This window comes from Amblyomma americanum, chromosome 8, assembly GCF_052857255.1.
Source record: "Amblyomma americanum isolate KBUSLIRL-KWMA chromosome 8, ASM5285725v1, whole genome shotgun sequence".
In the NCBI taxonomy this organism is placed as follows: Eukaryota; Metazoa; Arthropoda; class Arachnida; order Ixodida; family Ixodidae; genus Amblyomma; species Amblyomma americanum.
This window is the reverse complement of record NC_135504.1, coordinates 96264945-96285782: the sequence shown is the minus strand read 5'-3', so window position 1 is coordinate 96285782 and position 20838 is coordinate 96264945. Positions and strand designations below refer to the sequence as shown.

Genomic DNA, 20838 nt, shown 5'->3' with positions numbered 1-20838 from the left:
AGCCTCTGTATTCGCGCATATGCACAGGTGATAATTTGTGAATAGGTTCTTCCTGGTCGCACCAAACTCATATGCCATGCGCCAGCGCGTGCAGTATAGTTTATATCATGACATTAATGATGCCCAGCGACATCAGCGCTGCAAATAACGGCTCAGGAAATTAAGCTTGCAGTTTTTGAATTGGAAGCAAGTACTGAAAATTCTCGCGAACATAATTTTGGACGCTATGTTGTTTATGAAGACAATTTATGGCATATCGTTAAGACTACACCATAAGAATTAATGTATTCGCAAATGGCCCATGATTACGGTTGTAGTTTTCTGCTATTTATTGTCAAAAACTCACTCCATTTGTTTTTTATGGAAGACCTAACTACTCGCTGCGAGCGCAGGACAAACTTTGAAAGTGATATTTTTCCACGAATCAGAAGATTAGGCCTTTGCGATCAATATATTCATAAAAGTATCTTACGATATTTAAATGTTGCCTCACAATAAACAAAATGATCTCTAAGAAAGCTGGCCTTGGTTGGTGTAGAAGGCCGCAAACGAAACAGTTTACCGCTACACCTATGTAATTTTTATGCTGAAGTTTTTTGGAAATGATCGGGCTCTAAAGGTCACGTTTTTCGCTCCATATCATCCACATGTCAAATTCCTTATAAAGGAGCGTAATACTGCCAAGAAGCGCACACCAGGCGCACACAGCCTCTTCAGAGAGATCCGGACTAGACACAAAGAGAGCCGTTTATCATAGCTCCCATCTTATCTTGCTCGCTGCGCCGCCAGAAGACTGAAGCAACACGTGATGAAGCGACCGCAGACGGAGATTCCAGGGGCGCCCGTCACCGGACGTATATAAGCCCGCGACTGCCGAGAGAACGAGAAGCGCCCTTTGGTTCTGCGTATCGCTCTGCAGTGTACGCTATCCGCGACGTCGAGGAGATCGACGTTGAACGAAGAGGCGTCGAGCGAGCTGTGTTTTACGTGCTGCTGAAACATCGCATCGACAGTAGAGTGAAAAGGAAAGCACAGGAAGTAGCGTCCGATGTAAGCAGAAATTCGAGCTCATTTCTACACACGTAAGTATGCTTGAAACCATACCCTTCCTTCGAAGTGACCCTGCTTGCGGTGATAGAACACCACGCTGAACTGGTTTTCTTTTTACAGCTTCAGCTTCAAAAACTCGTGCTTTTCACTCATGATTCGCTGGAGGCCGATATTCGTGTATTGATTTGGCGCCAGATACGGACTCTTAGCCAAAATTATCTGTCAGAACTTCAACTTCTTAGCTCTTGGAATGAGCGTTGAGGCTGCCACGTGTGTCTGAGAGGATGCATACGCGAAATGAATTAACGGTGACAAAGAACAGCATTGCACTGCACATTGCTGAAGTAAGGGAAGACTGTAAGCAAGAAGGCATCACTTTGTAAGAAACCACAGTTTGCATCATGACTCACTGCCGCTTGCCGCCCCGTCATTTCAGATAACAGTGCGTGCCAGGAACATTACAGGAAAAATAGCAAGGCTTTCGGAGTGCTACAACTACACGAAAGATTTGTCGTTCCTTCCTGTAGAAATTGCGCAATGGGCATCAAGGACTGAAAACGTCCAACGCTATATTGGTTGTGAAATCCCCAGGATACCTTTACAGGTTGGTGTCTAATTTTTCGATAGAGAGGAAAACTTATTTTGCTTTTAAAAGCGAATACCACTTTTGATCGCGCGTTTCTTGAATATCGCAGTATCTGAAAAAACGTTTCTCCTTCTCCTCCCATTGTTTTAGTTGCTTCACGTGAAGATATTCCTTAAACTAAATTTACTTGAGAGTTTCTTAGAAAATTCTCACGACCTCTTCAAAGTAGCTGTTGTTTATGTTGTGTAAAGTGCTTCGGAACCTTCAGGTATCAAGCATATAGCATTTATTTTTAGGTTGTTGGCTGGACTTGTGCGCGGACGCAGGTTCTGACTGGAGTTAATAGAGTTGAAATTTGTTGACCTGCAGTGCTCTGTTGAAATTGGAGCAAGTGTTGATGAACGACGAACAAGCTAGTAGCATCAAGCCAGTAGCACCTGCTTGCGATTATTAGTATTTTTATTGCAGAAAATATCGCCACAGTTTTTTAGAGAAGAACCACAAAGGAATGACAGCAAGCACGAAGTGTTTCACAGCAAGTGTCTTTATCGTATCGGAAGGGTTTAAAGGGTAACCTCAGGCGTTTTTCCGAACTTTTGTTGGTTATAGCATTACATGGCTTGGAGTCCACAGTCTTAGACACAAGAAACCGGGTTTCAACAAATTCACTCTAATTAGTGGTCGAGAGCAAATGTAGCCATGGCGTACCGGCTTAACACATTCTACAGATTGAACCTCCTTGCAAGGCAAGGCCTCGTATGGGCCAAGCAGTACCGTTCGTCCACCGCATCGCTCGGGCGGTAGAGTTCTAAGTTCAGGATGACAAATTTCCGCCGCCCTAACTGTTTACAACGTGATATGCGCCGCGCCGAAAGATGGCGCCATGGTTCCGGAAGATACAAATGCTCGCGGATGACGCAACACGCTCGGCGCTCGCGCTTTGCTCAGACGTCACGAGGACTTCGCGCACTCCGCACTGGCTTCGCCCACCACGTGATCAGGAAGACGCTGTTGTTGACACAGGCGCTGCTTCGGCGCCAGCGCAGGAGGTAGGCACCAGGGGGCGGACGGAAAAATTTTCCGAAAATTCCTTTAGGTGCGCCTCCATGCTCTCCCTTCGGTCGGCCTCTGTTCTGGTGCCTAGGTCACCGGAGGCGAGCCGACGACTGGCGATAAACTTCTTCAAAGCTTAATACCAATTAAAGCTTTTTTGAAACAGTAAACAAAGCACATCGAAACGAAAACTTAGATCCGGGGCGAAGCTCCGGTTGACGCAGCGATGGCGTTAGATACATAATTGGAAAAGCAGTTGCACGAGCGTGGTAAGGCTGATAGAGGTTGAAAATGACGGCAATCAAAAATTGCCGAAGCCGACCCAATACAAGCTTCAACAATCATTCTTCATGTGGGGAGCGAGGAGCGTGCGAATGATGTTTGTGTTGCAGCAAACACTGTGTTTCCCACAGAAATCACCTAAACCGAGGTGACGGAAACTGCAAAGTATAAAATCGATTTGCCTAGTCATAAATGTTCTCTTGCCTTTAAATTTTGATGAAAATGGTAAGGACGGGGAGCAAGAATTCGCTAAACCGTTTACTGGATGAGGCGATAATTATCGGAGGTGCACCGCGCGATGACTTCGCGTGATAATCTGGCAGCCGTCGAACCACTGTCGCTGATTGGGGCTTTCTGGTTCTGTGTTTGCCGACAATTTCTGTAATCGCCCGGAAGTAGCTCGTGAGATTTGCCCAAGGACTGCTTTGGGTTTTGCGGCCTGCTTATCTGCTCCCCTATATAATTACAGGCTGCTCTGAGCTCTCTAAGATTTATCGATTTGAAGGCTAGACGGCAATCATTGGACATAGTCTTCCTCTTCCAACGTTTATGTGAACAAATTGACTGCATGCACCTAGGATATTTGATCAAGCTTCAGATCCCTGAACGGTCAGTGCGTGGCACTGTACAAACTATCCGCAATTTTTCAGTTCAGTTCAATTCAATTCAATTTATTTCAATACTACAATGTTGAGGACCGCGAAGAAAAAGCCTTTTATGACTTGACAAGGTCCGCAGCCCCTTTTAACAAGCAGTGACAGAGCATAGGGTTAGGTATTACATATTAAGCTAGAATTACCTAAGTCCCAATAACACGAGTGTCAGACATAATGTATATATATAATATATACATACATATATGTGTAAAATGAATTCAAGTGAAACAGAAAGTATATGCAGTACATATAGCACTCACGTACAATTGAAACCGAAAGAATTAACGCTAATTACTAATGCACATTATACATATATGAAATCAACAAATGGGCCACACAAAACATACTGCCATGCACAATTCGGCAAATACACCTTTACGAAAACAAAGTATTTGCCGAATTGTGCATTGTAGTATGTTTTGTGTGACCCATTTGTTGATTTCATATATGTATAATCATTTATATATGTATGCGAATGATTTGTACATATAAAACCATGACACCATGTTGTCCGGGAATATTTCAACCGGATTGTAGCGCTTTTAGGCAAAACTTGCTGTGCTGAATAAACCTCTAACACTTTTGTTTGTTAAGTGTTTTTATAATTCGCAGTAATCATCTCAATTTTTTTATAGCTTTTTGTTATTTTTCTCATTCTTCTCACTTACACTGCGTTCAGTGGTGCTTTCAATGCACCACTGTAAAATACTCATGCCTGTTAATGGGCATCTCACAGTAAATATATTAATAAATAAATAAAAGACTCTTTGGTTCGTAACTTCCGATATAACTAATTTGCCAGCGGAATGTATTTCACTAACGCGGATTAAGCTAAGAAGCTGGCGACGCTAGCACTCTGGCTTCGCCATGAGCCATGCGTGTTCACATTCCAAATAAAACCTGATAGGAGTAGTGGAACAACAAAATATATGGCGTATGTTTCACTGACATGCAAGTTCAACATCACAAAATGAAGTTTTGGCGCCCGCTGCGCTATTTCTCTTATATTGCAGTATATTTAAAAGAGTGATTTTCATCATCTCCTTTATCGTACTTTATGCTGTTTAGTCTTATAATCTGGGCACTAGTGCAGGTATACTACTCTGATAAGGCGAGTTGACTGAAAGGAGAAGTGGCAGCAATGTTGCAACACGCTAACGTGCTGCTCTATCGCCAAGTCCCGTCGCTTTGTGCGGGTGTTCCAGTGGCGGCAGCCATCGTAGAGCACGTCGCGAGGATCATCGCTTCATGCAAGTCCCGCTTCAAAGTTTCATTATTAAATTGAATCTAGCAAATCCCAGGAGCTGTCCTGCAAGAATTAATGTTGAAAACAGTTATTAAGCTAAATTGTTTGACAGAAACTTATTTGTTAATAGGCATGATTAGTGGACTATTTACCTCATCATGTATTCTTAATTTCTCTACGAGCGGGTTTTCGCTCTCAGAAATCACGATATAGTTATTGTTATGTTTGTCTCACTCACACACACATTGTAAATTTGGATAAATCTAGCCTGCTATTCGTTATTTGTCTTGGTTATTAATAGCCTTGCCTGCAATGCTCTCCTTTCATTGAAGAGAGACGATTAAATTATCAAGAGACTTAAAAAAAGGATTAGGAGCGCTGAAAGGCGATTTCAGGAACGAGTTTGAGGGTGTGTACTGTTTCAGAGGAACAAGCCACCGTCACGAAATCCTAGCTTTGTAGATACAATAGAGTAAAAAGCAAGCTACAGAGCGCAAGTCAACTGAGTTCAGATCATGCAGCATTAATGCGAAAACATTATATGGCTCATAGGCAACGAAACCCGGTGTAGGCGTTCACCAGCAGTAGTGGTTCCAAACATCCCAGATGACGTCACCGTGGTATCAAAGAGAAATAAAATTTCTTCAGATTGTGCGGGGAATTCAACCCTGGACTTCGAGATTGCTAGGCGAGCACGCAACCGATGGGCCAGAAAAACGCGTTTCTTGTTGGCGGACAAGGGTGAACCTAATACATGATGCTAAGTAATAAGTGTATCAGCAGTAAGAAAAGAAAAGTAAAAATAAATAAAATGAAGTATAAAATGAAAAAAAAAATTGCTGTGGTTTAGCTCGGGTCGAACCTGGAGTGATGCGATAGCTACAGCTGGCCGAGTGCAACTTGGTCGCGTGACCAACCAGGTTACAAACCACGTGATCAGCCACGGCGCCGCGCCACCGGCAGCTGCTCCGCACCACGTGACCACCACGCCGCCACCGCCACGCTGAAGGCACGTAGTCTTAAGTTCCCCCTGTTGTTTCTTTGAGTGCAGCAAAATATACAGATTTCACAAATGCCTAAGCCATTTCAAGGTCGCAGCTGGTATAAGCGGTAACGAAGGGGACAATTAACTTATTCCGATCCAAGAATTTTTTTCCAGCGATTTCGTGCTTATGAGTGAAACATGAAGGGCTCATTGTGAAGGCCGGAGAATAACGACGAGGCCTTGTATCTCAGCATGCAGCTGTTTTGCAGTGCCGGTTTCTTGTCCGGCAGTCCTCTAAACATGGAAACACAATGTAATAATGAAAAAAAATGTGCGTCAACAAAAACATAGTACGCCACTTCTTGTGAATGATAACGCCATTCCCCGCAACTTTTCGAATGCACATTATCAGCATTACACATGAAAAATCAAATAGCGGTCATGGAAAAGCCACGATACGCGCATTCCAAACAGAACATCTGCCTTTTAAATGCGCAGTGAAAACTGGCACTCACAGGAGAGTTAATTTCGTTGCTCAATTGCAATCTCAGTTTACAACTGGCATTTGGGGGTCGTACATAATGTTAGGACAATGAATGCTGCCTTGTAATTTGACTCAAAATGATGCAAAAAAATCAAAACATTCAGTACATATTAAAAAAAAAAAACATCGTGTTCTACGTGCAGTCGATAAATATCTCAACTTTTCGTTGGTTATAGCAATACAAGCCGTATTATAGACAATTTCTTTTGCTCTATTGAATATTTTGTTTGCCTCGCACATAACCCTCCCCGCCCGTAACTCCCGAGACATCACTCTTGTGTAGCCTCAGAATTATCCTCAGAAAATCCTCAGAAATAGTTTTGTGGCTAAAATATTATTTCAAGCGAGAATTGCTAATGATGGTAACCAAGTGAACGTGAGAATTTTGCAACAAGGATCTTTATTAGCAGCGGTTGAAAAAAAATACCGGGGGCACTTGTCTCTTCGCGTACTATGTATGCGCAGTTGTTGTGCGCTACTGCTGTCAATGTTGGTGTGTTTGTGGTTGATTTAGTGTGTGGTATTCTGTGCGTTTCTGTAATTTAGTTCACGTGGGCTACCAAACCGCGCGCTATTCGGAGCTGCGTTGGTTGATACCAATATACAGCAGACTTGGTCATTCTCTATACTTAACATTCATAGCTGGCGGCGAGTCCTCGTACCGCTACCAGCGCAGTGGCACAGCTATCCGTAGGGATTGTGCGACTTTTTTTTTTCTTTATTGCCTGGCTTTAACACAGAAAATTGCACATAACAAACAATCAACAAAAGACAAACGCTATGTACACCCGACTCGAAGTCAGCCAGCATGAGTCTGGCTTCGTCAACTTAAAATTCTCATGTTGCTTTTCCCTGGTGCGACGCTCCTCTGAACTAACCCGAGTTGCTTTGCGTACAAAAAGCGTGGATTCTTTCTGTACGCGCCACGCATGAGGCAAGTAATGCTCAGGCTTCAAAAACTTTTCCCAACACTACCAGAATATGGGACAGCCATAAACATTGAGGAATAAAGTTGTTAAAGCATAGTGATACGTGAGTGTTGTAATGAAAGCCGTGAAGACAAAGTGTGGCAAATTTAAATGCGCATGATCAGCTCCAGTTGCTTCGCTTCAAGGTTTTGCAATTGTTGCAATTGCTTTGACTGTTGAGGCCACGCATGAGTGTGGTATGACTATATTTCGCTTCTAGGAAGGGTACAACGAGTTCGTTATGGCGTGAGAAATATTTTGACGCGGATCTGAGCATCGTGTTAGAGAGCGCGTTTGCGGGCTTCGTCCATGCCGCGTTCATCCTCTGTTCCGTCATAACAGCTGCAGCTGCTTTTGCACAGGGGCGTAGGATCAGCGAAACGTTGAGTTGTGCTGGTTGGTATGGATTCGTAATGAAACAGCACAAAAGACGACGGACCAGAGAAAAGGGAACACAGGACAAGCGCCGGACTGAAAAGAAACTGAACTGATGTGCGTGCGCCGTCGCCTGCTGTTTCCCGTACGCCGGGCAAGTACCGGGAGCCCTGAAACGAGTCGTTCCTGCCGGCGCAGGCACAGGGCATACTTATAGGGTAGGAAGCTCAACACTTGCAGAATTCGCACGACTGACTTGCATTGACAGCGGTGAAAGGTACACAGATGATTGTATACACGTTAGGGTAAACGTGTGCGGCCACTAGAAGTAAACAAACCGGGTGTCGACGCGTTACGTACTCACACACAGTGGCGGTCCCATCGTGGTGTCTTCATATTTTAGTGCTCTGGGACTAAGAACCCCCCCCCCCCCCCCCCCCCGCCTCCTCACCTATTTCGGCATTGTCTGTCTGGCGACGCGGGTTGCTCGGGAAGAGAAACTTTGGTATTACAGGCCCCTCGGTCGCAGTACCCTCTATCGCAGGGCAGTGACTCATCACTTAACCGCTGCACCACTCCGCGAGGTGTAGTATGAGGACACTGTCACGATTTGCTCACGCTTCCCTTGACTGCCGAAGGGGAATGCTATCGCGTGCAGGTTCGAACAAGGCAACAAACAGATCAAACAAAGCAAGACGAAGCCTTATTTATAATTTAAAGGGAAGAGCCAATAACAAGCGAGCACACAAAGAAATAGACACGCTCAACACGCGTACAACACTACAGTTTAATAGAAAGAGTTCACAAGATATTGTGCGTCCCAGGTGAAGCGGGATGCCTTGTAGACAGGGTGGACGTGGGTAGATGAACTGCAACGCGTCGCCGGCGTTGCATAGAAGCCAGCGGTGGAAAAGATCCAAGTGGTACAGATGATGGATGTGCGCAACACATTAGACGAACCACGTACACGGGAGAAACACAAGGACTGGCGCACCAGTTCTTGTGCCAGTCCTAGCATTTCTGCCGTGTACATGGTTCGTCTAATTTGTTGCGCACATCGATCGTCTCTATTATCATCATGCACCAACTAGGCCCAACAGAAGTGTTATTGAAGATCTAAGTGGTATTATGAGTGGAGAGGGCCACAGGACGACGTCGGTGGACTCCCGTAAGCCGCCCCAAGAACTTGGCAAAAGCAGCAGGAAAAGCGTAGCCGGGGCCCGTCGACGGCGTCCCGAAACGCCGTAGGCTTATGCAGGCTACCCACGGTATCCTCTCGACAGCACGGTCCCTCTGTCCATCGGCTGCCAGTTCCACAATTGAAAGCAACGCAGGAGTCTTGCGTCGGTGATCCAAGGGAGGTCCCCGGCAGCACCGACCCAACGTCCGACGGCTGCCACTTCCACTTTTGAAAGACACGACTTCCGCGGCGCTGTCTCCCTGTACACCTCGAGTTTTCTGACACGTCAGCTCTTCGCTCCTCGTGCTCGCCACGCTCTTCGTCATCGTCGCCTCGCACGCGCCATTCGCGCGTGCACACGTGCAACGCTGGGCTCGCTCACGCAGCGCTCCGCTGTCGGCTGCCCGCACTCAAATATCCCCCATCATTTGGAGTGCACCTCACAAACTCCAGGTGGTTTATGAATGTTAAGAAGGGAATGAACAATTGTGCATATATAAGAGCATTAACCATTAACGCTATGTGTACCCTCCAGCTTAAGTGCACCCTCCAGTGTTAGTTCGCTAGCACAAAGGCTCCCATTCACCGATTTCGCCGATTTTGGTCTGAAACCTGCTCGACTTTGAAAACCGAGCCTGGAACTGCAGTCGAAGTGCCAGCGCACCTAATTCGCATTTGAACCAATCGCGCTACATTGCGCGCCATTTTTTTTCATGCGCGCCGGTGTGTACTAGGTGAATGAGGATAGGAGAAATGCCATTTTTAATCGCTGATGTCTTTGGTGCTAATGAAGCTACCTGACAAAATTCTTGTATTGGATTGACGAAAGATGAAATACCTACCGCTGGTCTGCTTTGCTTAAACTCAGTTTCTTTTACAGTTCCTTAAATAGCTAATCGCCTCTTAATAATTGAAAAAAATACCATCTATACGTATACGTCAGTTAAATCATATTTCGAGCACGTTTCAAACACGTGAGCAAATATGAATGCGGTCTTAGAATCTTGTCAGCAGTTTAAAAGTGCGATGCACTCTCCCTCCACGTGCAAATCAGCTTCTTGGGGCGAGAAGCCAGGAAGCAGTTTGGGGTAAGGGGGGAGTAATTCTACTTCATTCAAAGAAACACAATCCAACAACTACCAAAAACTAATACGTTTGGAATATACTTCGGGATAATTATAATGCATTTTAAACATATTTTGTATTCATGTATGCAATAAAAATGTTCCGGAAATACGTTCCTGAAATTTTATGCTTGGTATTCGAAATATATTCTTAAAGTTTGCCAAAAATACGTCACCTAAAGCAAGCTTCCATCCCGTTTAAATACGTGAAAAATTATGCATGCGGTTTTAGCATCTTTTCAGTTTATTAAAAGTATACTTTGGTAAATATGAAATTAATGCATTCGAAGTATACGTCACTTGAAGCATATTTCGAGCACGTTTCAAACACGTGAGAAAATATGAATGCGGTCTTAGAATATTGTCAGTATTTTAAAAGTGTACGTTCGTAAATATGAAATTAATGCATTCGAAGTATACGTCACTTAAATAATATTTCGAGCATGTTCCAAACGCGTGAGAAAATATGAATACAGTCTTAGAGTTTTGTCAGTATTTTTAATGTGTACTTTCGTAAATATGAAATTAATGCATTTGAATTATACGTCAATTGAAGCATATTTCGAGCATGTTCCAAACGCGTGAGAAAATATGAATACAGTCTTAGAGTTTTGTCAGTATTTTTAATGTGTACTTTCGTAAATATGAAATTAATGCATTCGAAGTATACGTCACTTAAATCATATTTCGAGCACGTTTCAAACACGTGAGAAAATATGAATGCGGTCTAAGAATCTTGACAGTATTTTTAATGTGTACTTTCGTAAATATGAAATTAATGCATTCGAAGTATACGTCAAATAAAGCATATTTCGAGCACGTTTCAAACACGTGATAAAATATGAATGCAGTCTTAGAATCTTGTTAGTATTTTAAAAGTGTTTTTGGTAAATATTAAATTAATGCATTCGAATTATACGTCAATTGAAGCATATTTCGAGCACGTTTCAAACACGTGAGAAAATACGAATGCGGTCTTAGAATTTGTCAGTATTTTAAAAGTGTACTTTCGTAAATATGAAATTAATGCATTCGAAGTATACGTCACTTAAATCATATTTCGAGGAGGAGGAGGAGGAAAAACATTTATTCAGAGCGCAAAAACTAGGTGCGTTCAGTACTTTCTTGGTGGGTTCAGTAATGAAAGTGTACTTTCGCAAATACGACATTAATTCGTCCAAAGTACACTTCAATTCTAAAGAATGAGCTGTCCGCGTAAACGTATTTGCAGCACACTTCAAGCTGCCGTTGAACAGTTAGCGCTCGAAATCGCGTTTAAAGTGTACTTGCGTATATACAAAATTAAACCGTGCGTGGTATACTTCAAGTCTAAAAAATGGGTAGTCCGCCTCAGCATATGTGCAGCACACACTCTCCCTTTTCGTCTGATTGTTTATGTTAACTTCTAGCAGAAAGGCAGTCACCACATATTTAAAATACGTGTGGAAAGCGTGATAGCATTATACAGGGAAAGGCGCCATGCGCGCCTCCGGACCCGAACATGCCATCGAAAAGGACACCGACTGGCAAGGCTGATCGGCTCCCTTAGATGCCCATGTATTTGTTGGTTGACAGTTCGACACCTGACCAATGCTTAGCGCAAGTTATGACTAACAGTTCGGTTCTAGAGAGACCGCAGATTCGAACGCGATCACTCCGACGTTTGTGCGACAATTTGGAGGCCCACAGTCTTTGCGCAAAGAAGCGCCTCACCAGGCCAGATAATGTGTCTCCTCTCGGGAAATATATACAAGCCAACCAAAGTATTAGGATTGTCGGAACAGTACCTGTTTGCTTACGTCATTTTCCGTCGGCATTCCCTGCGTGGCGACACCTTTCCCGTCAAGGTTCCGCCCTGTGATCTTGCATTGGCACAGACTGCTTGATAACGACGCGGTTTCTCTGGTATTGTGCGTCTCCTGATGCTTATAACCAGTTCAGTCATTAGTTCTGTTGCGACAACATTGATCAATATTATCTGGTGAATCTGACTAGCACACCTTTATGAGCCGAGGCGAAGTGCATATATTTTTAACATATTAGTTGTATATTTTTAGCACATTTTCGCTGTAGTGTAATGTATTTATTGTGTATTTTTAGTTTACTTATAATGTATGGAATGCATATTTCAGCATATTTTTATGAATTAATTGTGTATTTGTTAGTATATTTTTATTGTACATAAAGTGTATTTTAGTATATTTGATGCATTTAATATTTTCAGACTATTTTAAAAATATAATAAATATACTAAGCGGACAGAAAATTCATTTTTGATGCATTTGTAAGAATGTTCAAAATAATAACCGAAGCATACTTAGAAAGCATTCGTATGGCAATTTAAGCATAGGGACAAAAAAATGCGAAATAAATACGAAATTATTAAATGTGCTGGAAATGCATTTTTAGCACAGTCTTTTTTCGCTAAGGGAAGGAAGCGAGTTTGTCGTTCATGGCAAAAACACTTTTGAATGGGAAAACTTTACGGACGTAACTTTTTCATATATTATGAGATTTCACCATAACAATCAATATATCCGCCGACCTCTTGTCAACAGGCTTGCCTTTTGGGGCTATTAACATTTCTGTTATCGTGAAAAGCGTGCCTCGTGGGTTTTTCTATGAGAGTCTTACCTGCTGCATGCGAGTTAAGCACAAACTTTAAAAGAAATATTTTGAACGAAACATTGCCTTTCATATTTCCGTAATAGTGCCTTACAAATTCCAAAGATTCAAATTACTTACCCGAGAATGCTGGATATGTTAGCCGAAGTAGCCTCAAATATATTTGAAGAATTTGTGCTAATAGCACACATCTCTGTCTTTCAGGAGGATCGGGACGAGGATTATGCACAGCAACATGGTTATTGGAGCGTTAACGTTTCTCGTCGCCTTCGTCCCAATGGCCTGGAGCCTGGAAGGCTGGGTAAAACTCAACCAAGAGCCAACAAGCTTTGAAGTGGGGCTGGGACCTCGCATGAAGAACCATACACACGCCGCTTGGGGCAGCATTTACAACCTCATGAACGAAACCGGGTACAGAGAATTCATCCTCTGCATGTACTTTTACAAGCGTTAGCTTTAGAAGGCCCGTTACGAAGAATAGTGTCCGGCGTCGGGCGTAGTGTTGTGTGCATGAACTGCCGGCTACATGCCATCTGCCAACCATAGCAGGTGGCAAAGTGGAGAGAGAGGGGAGCCGCTCTCTGCACCTGTAGGGGAGAGGAGAGAGAGGTCAGGAGGGGGTTGCTACGTGAAGAACCTAAGAAGGAAAATGGGTAAGAATTGCTCACCAGAAATGACCTTGCCACCTGACACGGTTGACAGCTAGGTGGGGAAGTGGAGAGGGGAAATGATCCCGCTGCATTTGTAGGGACGAGGAAAAAGGAGCTGCTGGGTGGCTGCCACCGAAATCCAGAGGTGGCTTCCGTAGAAGGCGGAAGGCTGTTCAGCCAATGCCAGCCAGCTTGCGCTGACTGATGTGCTGAACCTGAAACCGTAGCTCTTAAAGCAAGAAGACAATGCTAATGCATTTTAGTCGCATAATGATAATTTAGCGCCGTCGTAATTTTTTTTCTATACACTTTCCAGTTCGAAAAGGTCAAAAAAATTGCATGAAGTGTAAGCTTTAAGGAGATAATGGTACTTGCCGGTACTGTCTAGGGTAACCTAAATTCATAATTTTTAAATAGTTTATTGAAAACTGTGCTTGCTTGGCTGAATAGCGTTCTTATCTTTCGTAGTAAAACGTTGTGAACCTATATTAATTCGCATAAAATTTTATTTTTAGGCTTAAAGGGTTTTCGAAACTTGTTCGTTCTTCCCCTCAGAAAATTGTTTTTCGAAATTGGTTTTTGAGGAAAGAAAGTGATGCAGTAACTGTCTAACATATCTCAGTGGACACCGAACCGCGTCGTAAGGGAAGGAATAAAGGAAGGAGTGAAAGAAGAAAGGAAGAGGTGCCGTAGGGGAGGTGTCCGGCCAAATTTCGACCACATGGGGATCTTTAACTCCCATTGACGTCGCACAGCATGTGGGCGCCTTTTGCATTTTGCCTCCATCGAAACGCGGTCGCCGTGGTCGGATTTGAACCCGGGAACTCCGACTCAGTAGATGAGCGCCTTGACCACTGAGCCACTGCAGCGGGTAAATTTGATACGCTGAACAAAACCCAGGTTCACGGCAATAGATGTGCAGAATGGTAGATAATCAGTATGCACCGCACTCTGATGCAAAGCGCCTTCAATATTTCACACCACCAATAGCGACATCGCGATTCTCTAGAGAAGATAGGAAAATTTACAGATGGGGGCTTCAAGCAGGTCGCTTTTGATGCTACTGCTCTTTATTTAATTCTATGCACTGCGGCTTTGTTCGAGAAGGAGGGTCGAATTCGTTAAACTGCAGGACCCATTGCCATTGCTATTCATTATCAGAAGCAGCCGGTCTACGCCTATTGCAAGAAAAAGGCCTCTCTCATTGACATTCAATGACAGTTGCATTCATGGGAATACCGAGAAAATACTGGAAACACCTAAGCTCCACCTTTAGGGTGCGACGCGATAGCGTTATTGGGTCCCGTAAGCGACTCCATTTGATCTGATTCGCACATTACTCGATCATGTGTTCTACTGCTGTTATGTGATCTCGTGACAGACTAATGCCACACGATGCAAGCTTGCAGTGATTCGCGTACTCTCATTTCTTACCGATATGCTTTCTTTGCTATTTGCATAAACACTATCCGCTTAAGTAGCGCCTTTCTAATAATACAGATACTTGTTAACATACAGTCTTAAATTACGACATTATGTGAAGGAGCACATTATATAGGAATAAAACTCCGCTTTTTCCAAGCCGGTCGAACGTCCCGGCGGGCCTTGCGCAAAACGTGTCTGCCTACCAATCGATGGGTCAGTGCTTCGATTCCCAGTAATTACCCAAATTTAATTTAGACTTAAATTCATTCAGTTCGTATACTTATATGTCGTGATGATTTTGAGTGGCCCTATGGCCATGTAATCACAATTTGAGAAATGTTTTGATCACTTTTAAATTCCCTGGCTCCACCTGAGATGTCCGACTTTTTCGGCCAACCCAACGTTTTGCGATTAAACACTAGAAGCTGCCTCGTCGGCCTAATGGCAGCTTTAAAGATATTACAATAGAAATATTCGAAGCTCAAGCAACGTTTCTTGTTCTTAGTAGTTGTTATTCTAGTACTGGCTTTTACACTCTTAATAGAGCTACAATTTTTGTCTTCATGGTAGCAAGCCTTGGCAAAAATGCCAGCACCAGAGCACTTCAACGGCGGTGTTCAGAATATTCATATAGATATGCATCTTCACAGAATGAGATATACACTGACAGATTACAGATCACAGGGACCAACCTACTGCAGCGAAATTAATTTCCCCATCCTACATGCCTTATTTTTTTGTAACTGAAAGTGTAAAGACATCCATCACAACCACTCTGCATAGCAGTTTAGTTAAAACAATAATGTCGCCCTCGACACATGAGTACAGATGATGACTGTGACTTATGGCTGTGGCAGCAGCCTGAACGCCATCACAACGTGCCCTCTGACTTATGCTGCTATTCTAAACAGGTTCATCTATGTGGAGGTGTACACCAACAAATCTTTACCTGACGACCATCAAGCGTATGCAGCGGGGTTGTTCGAGGGCGTTTTCGCAGAGAAGCTCATCGGGATGCATTTCCGCAACCAATGGACAGATTACTGTGCGAATGAGACCGTGTACTGCAAGAAGCTCTTCCACTTCCTGAACGAGAACCTGCACTACCTAAACGAACAGGCGGCCAAGTACGGATCTACCATCCCATACTGGCATCAGGTACGTGTGCCCCGAAACCTCCCGCTGCCGGCGTTTTATGCAGCATAACGGTATTTCATTCGTGAGCTCATACGTAAACCAGCCCAACCTATGGCAATGGTTCAGTCACTGTCAATAACTGCAACGAGCAATGATCCATATTGCGCATGTAAACTACCTCCAAAAGCATATCTATCTATCTAGCGCACAATGGTAGCACCGGGGTTGTTACCATACGTAGGAATGTAATGCTGTCCACTACACTCTTCAAGTAACTGATCTGCGTCAGAGCTTATGACCACCACTATGGTCCTTATACAACCAAACTGGAACGGCATGACATCAGGTTGTGCCTTCGTTCACCTGCTTTCCATGATGGCCAGTTTGTGACCGCATTTTGAAACAGCAAAGGAACCATTTTTTACGAACCTCTTTGCTTGCGTGATGCTCTAGTGAAGATACGTTAATGAGGGTTTAAAGTTATTCCAGGGAATCATTTTGCCTTCTAATGTCGAATAGCATTGCGTACAGCTCCTTATTTACCAAAATATAGCCCGGTGAGTATACGTTAACTAAGATGTACCTAAACTCTTACTAAAAACACAATATGTGCGGTATAAATAATCAACCGGGAAAGCTTGAAACATATTGCAACCATTGCGAAGATTGTAGGACGCTGTTAGACAGAACCGTAGCCATAGCTTATGCAGGAATCAAAACAGAAATAGGAGTCATTGAAGTGTTAACGATTACATTCGCCGGCTCCGACAGATGTGTAAGTAATGTTTCAATGCTGATGACTGTCGCGATGACTGGAACTGTCGTGGTGATATGTTGAGGTAATAATAATAATAATTGGTTTTGGGGGAAAGGAATTAAATGGCGCAGTATCTGTCTCATATATCGTTGGACACCTGAACAGCGCCGTAAGGGAAGGAATAAAGGAGGGAGTGAAAGCAGAAAGGAAGGAAGAGGTGCCGTAGTGGAGGGCTCCGGAATAATTTCGGCCACCTGGGGATCTTTAACGTGCACTGACATCGCACAGCACACGGGCGCCTTAGCGTTTTTCCTCCATAAAAACGCAGCCGCCGCGGTCGGGTTCGAACCCGGGAACTCCGGATCAATAGTCGAGCGCCCTAACCACTGAGCCACCGCGGCGGGGCATATGTTGAGGTGCGGAACACATTTTGTGGAGAATGCTTTTCACCGCCAGTGTTCGAGCTCCTCAGCGTTGGTTTTGATTTTATTCTCGTTGTTCGATTCTCTTATCATGTTCGCGTTCTGAGCATTTTGGAATTCACAACTCTCTTCTAACAGCGAGATACATGTCGTTTCTGTATAAAAATGGGAAACCTTCATCCCCATTTAACACTTTTTAGTGCGCGATTGGTGCGTCCTTTGTTTCATGGTAGTCAGCAAAGCGTGTAGCGCGTTGGATCCTAGTTATCGCGAGGAGCAATTCTCGCTCTTTTAATGCATACACTGTAGTGCCGGCAAGCTTTCGCTGCTACATGTATCCCACTCCCGTGAAAGCGGCCAAAAATAAAAGCGGAGAGACTAGGCATGAGAAAAGAAGAAAGAGAACAGGAATTAAGTGGATAGAATATAAGGCAGAACGGAAGCCCCTGAGGTATTCGGGGAGCAGGCAATCATGCCATTCACGGCAGCTTGAGGTATGTCTCTTAAGGCTCCGCTGCCGGATCCTACCCTTAAAGTTTTATTTGCATAAGCCTGGGTTGGCGCTTCATCCCGTCTGCGTCTTCTGTGGTGAGCACGAAATCATAGACCATTTTTTGTTGTTTTGTCGCCGGTACAGTTTGATGAGAAGACGGTTTTTAGAGAAACCACTACAATAGCTTGGCCTTTGTTTGAACAGCCCAGTCTTGTTGTCGTTTGGAGCCACCATACTTGGGTAAAGCCACAAGTCTGTTTTTACCGCCGTCCAAAATTTTTTAGTGCAATCAATTCGGCTACCTTGGTAATTTTATTTTCTCAATATTATTTTTATTCTTACAATTACCATTGTCATTTAACCACTCGGCTATAAACATCAGTCTCGATCTCCTGCGTGCGTTAAACATTTCGCGTTTCATTTCGCTGCTCCTTTTTTTACTTCTTCCTTCCTCAGCGTTCATTTTATTTTCGTCCTGGAAATATTTATCTCAAAAACTCTCTGTGCCTCCCAATTCTTGGACAATCCCCCTATATGGGCATGTTCCATTGTATGAGGGTAACAATAACAACAACGGAGGCACGCAAGTGCTGTTTTCGTTGGCAGTGCTTTTATTCTCAAATACCCGCAGCAGCCGAAAGGGCTCATCGTACGCCGTGACAAATGGGAAATTGGTTGCTTCGCTTCCGGTGGCCATGACAGAGTATTCGCGCACTTGATATTTGGTGTTTGCACATGAGAGGTACAGTTGTAGCTGCTGCTGCTAAGCTAGCATGAGGGCAGCACAGATGTTGCAGGTGGCCGAATGCGAGCTGCGGCTCAAACCACGCACCATGTGCGTTGCTGTGTACCTGACTGCGGGGTGTGTCGCTGAGAGCACTCTTCTCGCGGACTGGCGGATGGACTACCGCAAGGGACATAAGTGCGCGGGTCTGGAGCGACTTAACTGATGTCGGTGGCGTGGAGTTCGTGCTTTAGGCAGGCCGGTATATTGTCACGCAGTGGTGATGGTAGTCCGGCGAGCAGGAAGGCAGCGAAAAGGCTTCCAAACGAAACTGTTTATTGTTGCGGAGGGGCAAAAAGCATGTTCAGCGGTCGTCGAACATGAAGGCTTGCAGTTCTTAACCACGCCCTATTTAGAGCTGGCATGGAACATTCCAGATACAGAGCTAAAAAGCAGCTACAACTATCTTGATAATTGTGAAAGCCGTTTCGCGTGGCTGCGGTCAACCAAGATAAGTCTGGTCGCAGTCCGCGTCAGAAACGAAATAAAAAAACCGCGTGCCGGTGGCTTTGAGCGTGAACAAATAAAAAGCGGACAGATTCGCGGCAATATGTCGACTTGTGAGGGCTGACCGTGTGCTGGGCATGCAAGGAGGCGTGAGGACTTTCTGCAACAAAAGGTCAAATCAAGAGCTGTCTGATGTGCACGCTTCCTGCAGGATCACAGATTTCGCGAGGGCCGACTTGTTGAGTTGACAAGGCGTCGTAGGAAGAAAGCGCCGCCGGCTGAGTTGCGTCGGATATTCTCAGTGTTGTGCTGAAGGCCGGTGTGCGGCGTGGAGCACAAGGCAGCAGGCAGAGATAGGCCGGCTGTTTCTGGAAGTGTGCCGATGGTTGGAGGGCTTTCTTGCGCTATAGTGCATGATCGGCCGATCATGGCAGTCGGTGACGGGGAGAGAGAGAGAGAGAGAAACGACTTTATTGAGCCGAGCAAATTACGACGTCTTCTTAGACGCCGTCGATGGAAGTCGTTCCCACTTCACGGGACCCATATGCTTCCCTACCCGCCTGGCCCCTGGAGATCGGGACGAACTGGTCTTCCAGGCAGGGCCCGGTTATCATGGTCTCCCATCGCTCGGAAATGGAGGATGGGGATGGAGTTATGTAGTAGAGCAGGTAAGAGGTGAGGGGATTGCCTTGACGAAATCGCATACTCCAATGGCGTGCTGGAGCATGCCTGAGTCTTGCAGAAATTACATTCCTTCTCGTACCTGCCTGAATTGCTGAGGCTGAGTTCTTGATGGGACTGACTGGAGCCTTGGATAGCAGGTGGTTACAGCGACTGAGGACCGTCTCTCTGAAATGATCATAAGCATGAACGCAGGTCGATGCAGTTGTAAGGTAGAGGCGCCTTTAAGAGGGCGTAGTGTTTGGCTCGTGGCGAAACTTTGTGGACATAAACAACGTGCTTAAACTTGCACCAACGCCGAGATGCACTGTTGCTTATGGAAGGATGGGAGCTGGACGTCTGTCGCAGTCTTAGATGTGTCATCCGCAAGCTGCTCAACAGATATGGCGGAGTTCTGATGTGGAAGATCTTCTTATGTCGAGGTCGGTTGCTTGTTCGGGTGGGGTGGCTCCGGAGGCTCAGCGGAAGCAAATGTAGGCAAGATAATGCCAGGGGTACGTCGAAGTGACGAAGGACTGCACTTCTGACGGTGCTGTTATTCAGCTCCTCAGACGGTGGAAGTTGCAAGCTGTTGAAAACGTCTTGGGGAAAAGTCTCTCGGATGAGGCTGGACCACGCTCCAGATGATACGGATCTTCCGAGGCAGAAGGCAGTCTCTGCCTGGTGGGTCCAAGTCACTGGATTTTTTTGGTAGGACGGCTGAAGAGCAACTGTGGGTTGGCACTGTACACAGCTGTGCAGTGCCATGGCGTGGCTCAAGGAGCGGAATGTCAATATGTGGCGGAAAAGCATAGATCACGTCCAAGTCACCAGATTTGAGCGCGAAATAGGGCTAGCCGGGACGTTGAATTGTAGACGCGGTAACAGCGCAAAGGTTCAGAATTGACTGTTAATCCTCTGTGTAAAGTGAGCTGCGGCGGGCCAGCGTGGGCCACCACTGTGAGAGCGAAAGAGGAGCGGAGAAGAAAAGGGAACATAGCGGAAAATCACAAACACGACTTAACTAAACGTCGCAAGTCCACACACATGTACGGCGTTGCGCACCGTACATGTCGCATGTGTTTCTTCATTTTTGTCCTGTTTTTTTTGCGCTTTTGCGCAAGTACATACCTTAGCAGAGATGAACCAAGTCGCCCAAAGAAGTGTTTTGTTTGATCAGTGTACACAGCACGTACCGCAGAGGCGTGGGAATCAAACACCCACACACGCTGTTGTGCCGCGGAGGTTTCGCCACTAAAAGCCTATACCAAGCCTGGTCATTAAGAAATGTGAAGGTAACGGCAAGGAGAAGCGTTGCATCGAGATTTCAATGCGGGTCTTGTAATGTGAGCGGGCAAATCTTCAATAAAAAGTGGAGATCGAGCCATG

At 44.8% G+C, this 20838-nt stretch overlaps 1 protein-coding gene across 3 annotated transcripts in view; it reads left to right on the top strand.

The window, feature by feature from the left end:
- Nucleotides 1-824: 824 nt before the first annotated feature.
- LOC144102009 (putative phospholipase B-like 2) overlaps nucleotides 825-20838 on the top strand; it is a 62721-nt gene continuing 42707 nt past the window's right edge. The window contains exons 1-4 of one of the 3 annotated variants that reach the window (XM_077635256.1): nucleotides 862-1082; nucleotides 4716-4877; nucleotides 12879-13085; nucleotides 15661-15907. In XM_077635256.1, the coding sequence (XP_077491382.1) occupies nucleotides 4876-4877; nucleotides 12879-13085; nucleotides 15661-15907 (456 nt within the window). In that variant the 5' untranslated portion in view covers nucleotides 862-1082; nucleotides 4716-4875. Of the gene's footprint in view, nucleotides 1083-1486; nucleotides 1655-4715; nucleotides 4878-12878; nucleotides 13086-15660; nucleotides 15908-20838 lie in introns of all 3 variants that reach the window. The other 2 variants (XM_077635258.1, XM_077635257.1) reach the window with 2 other exon arrangements.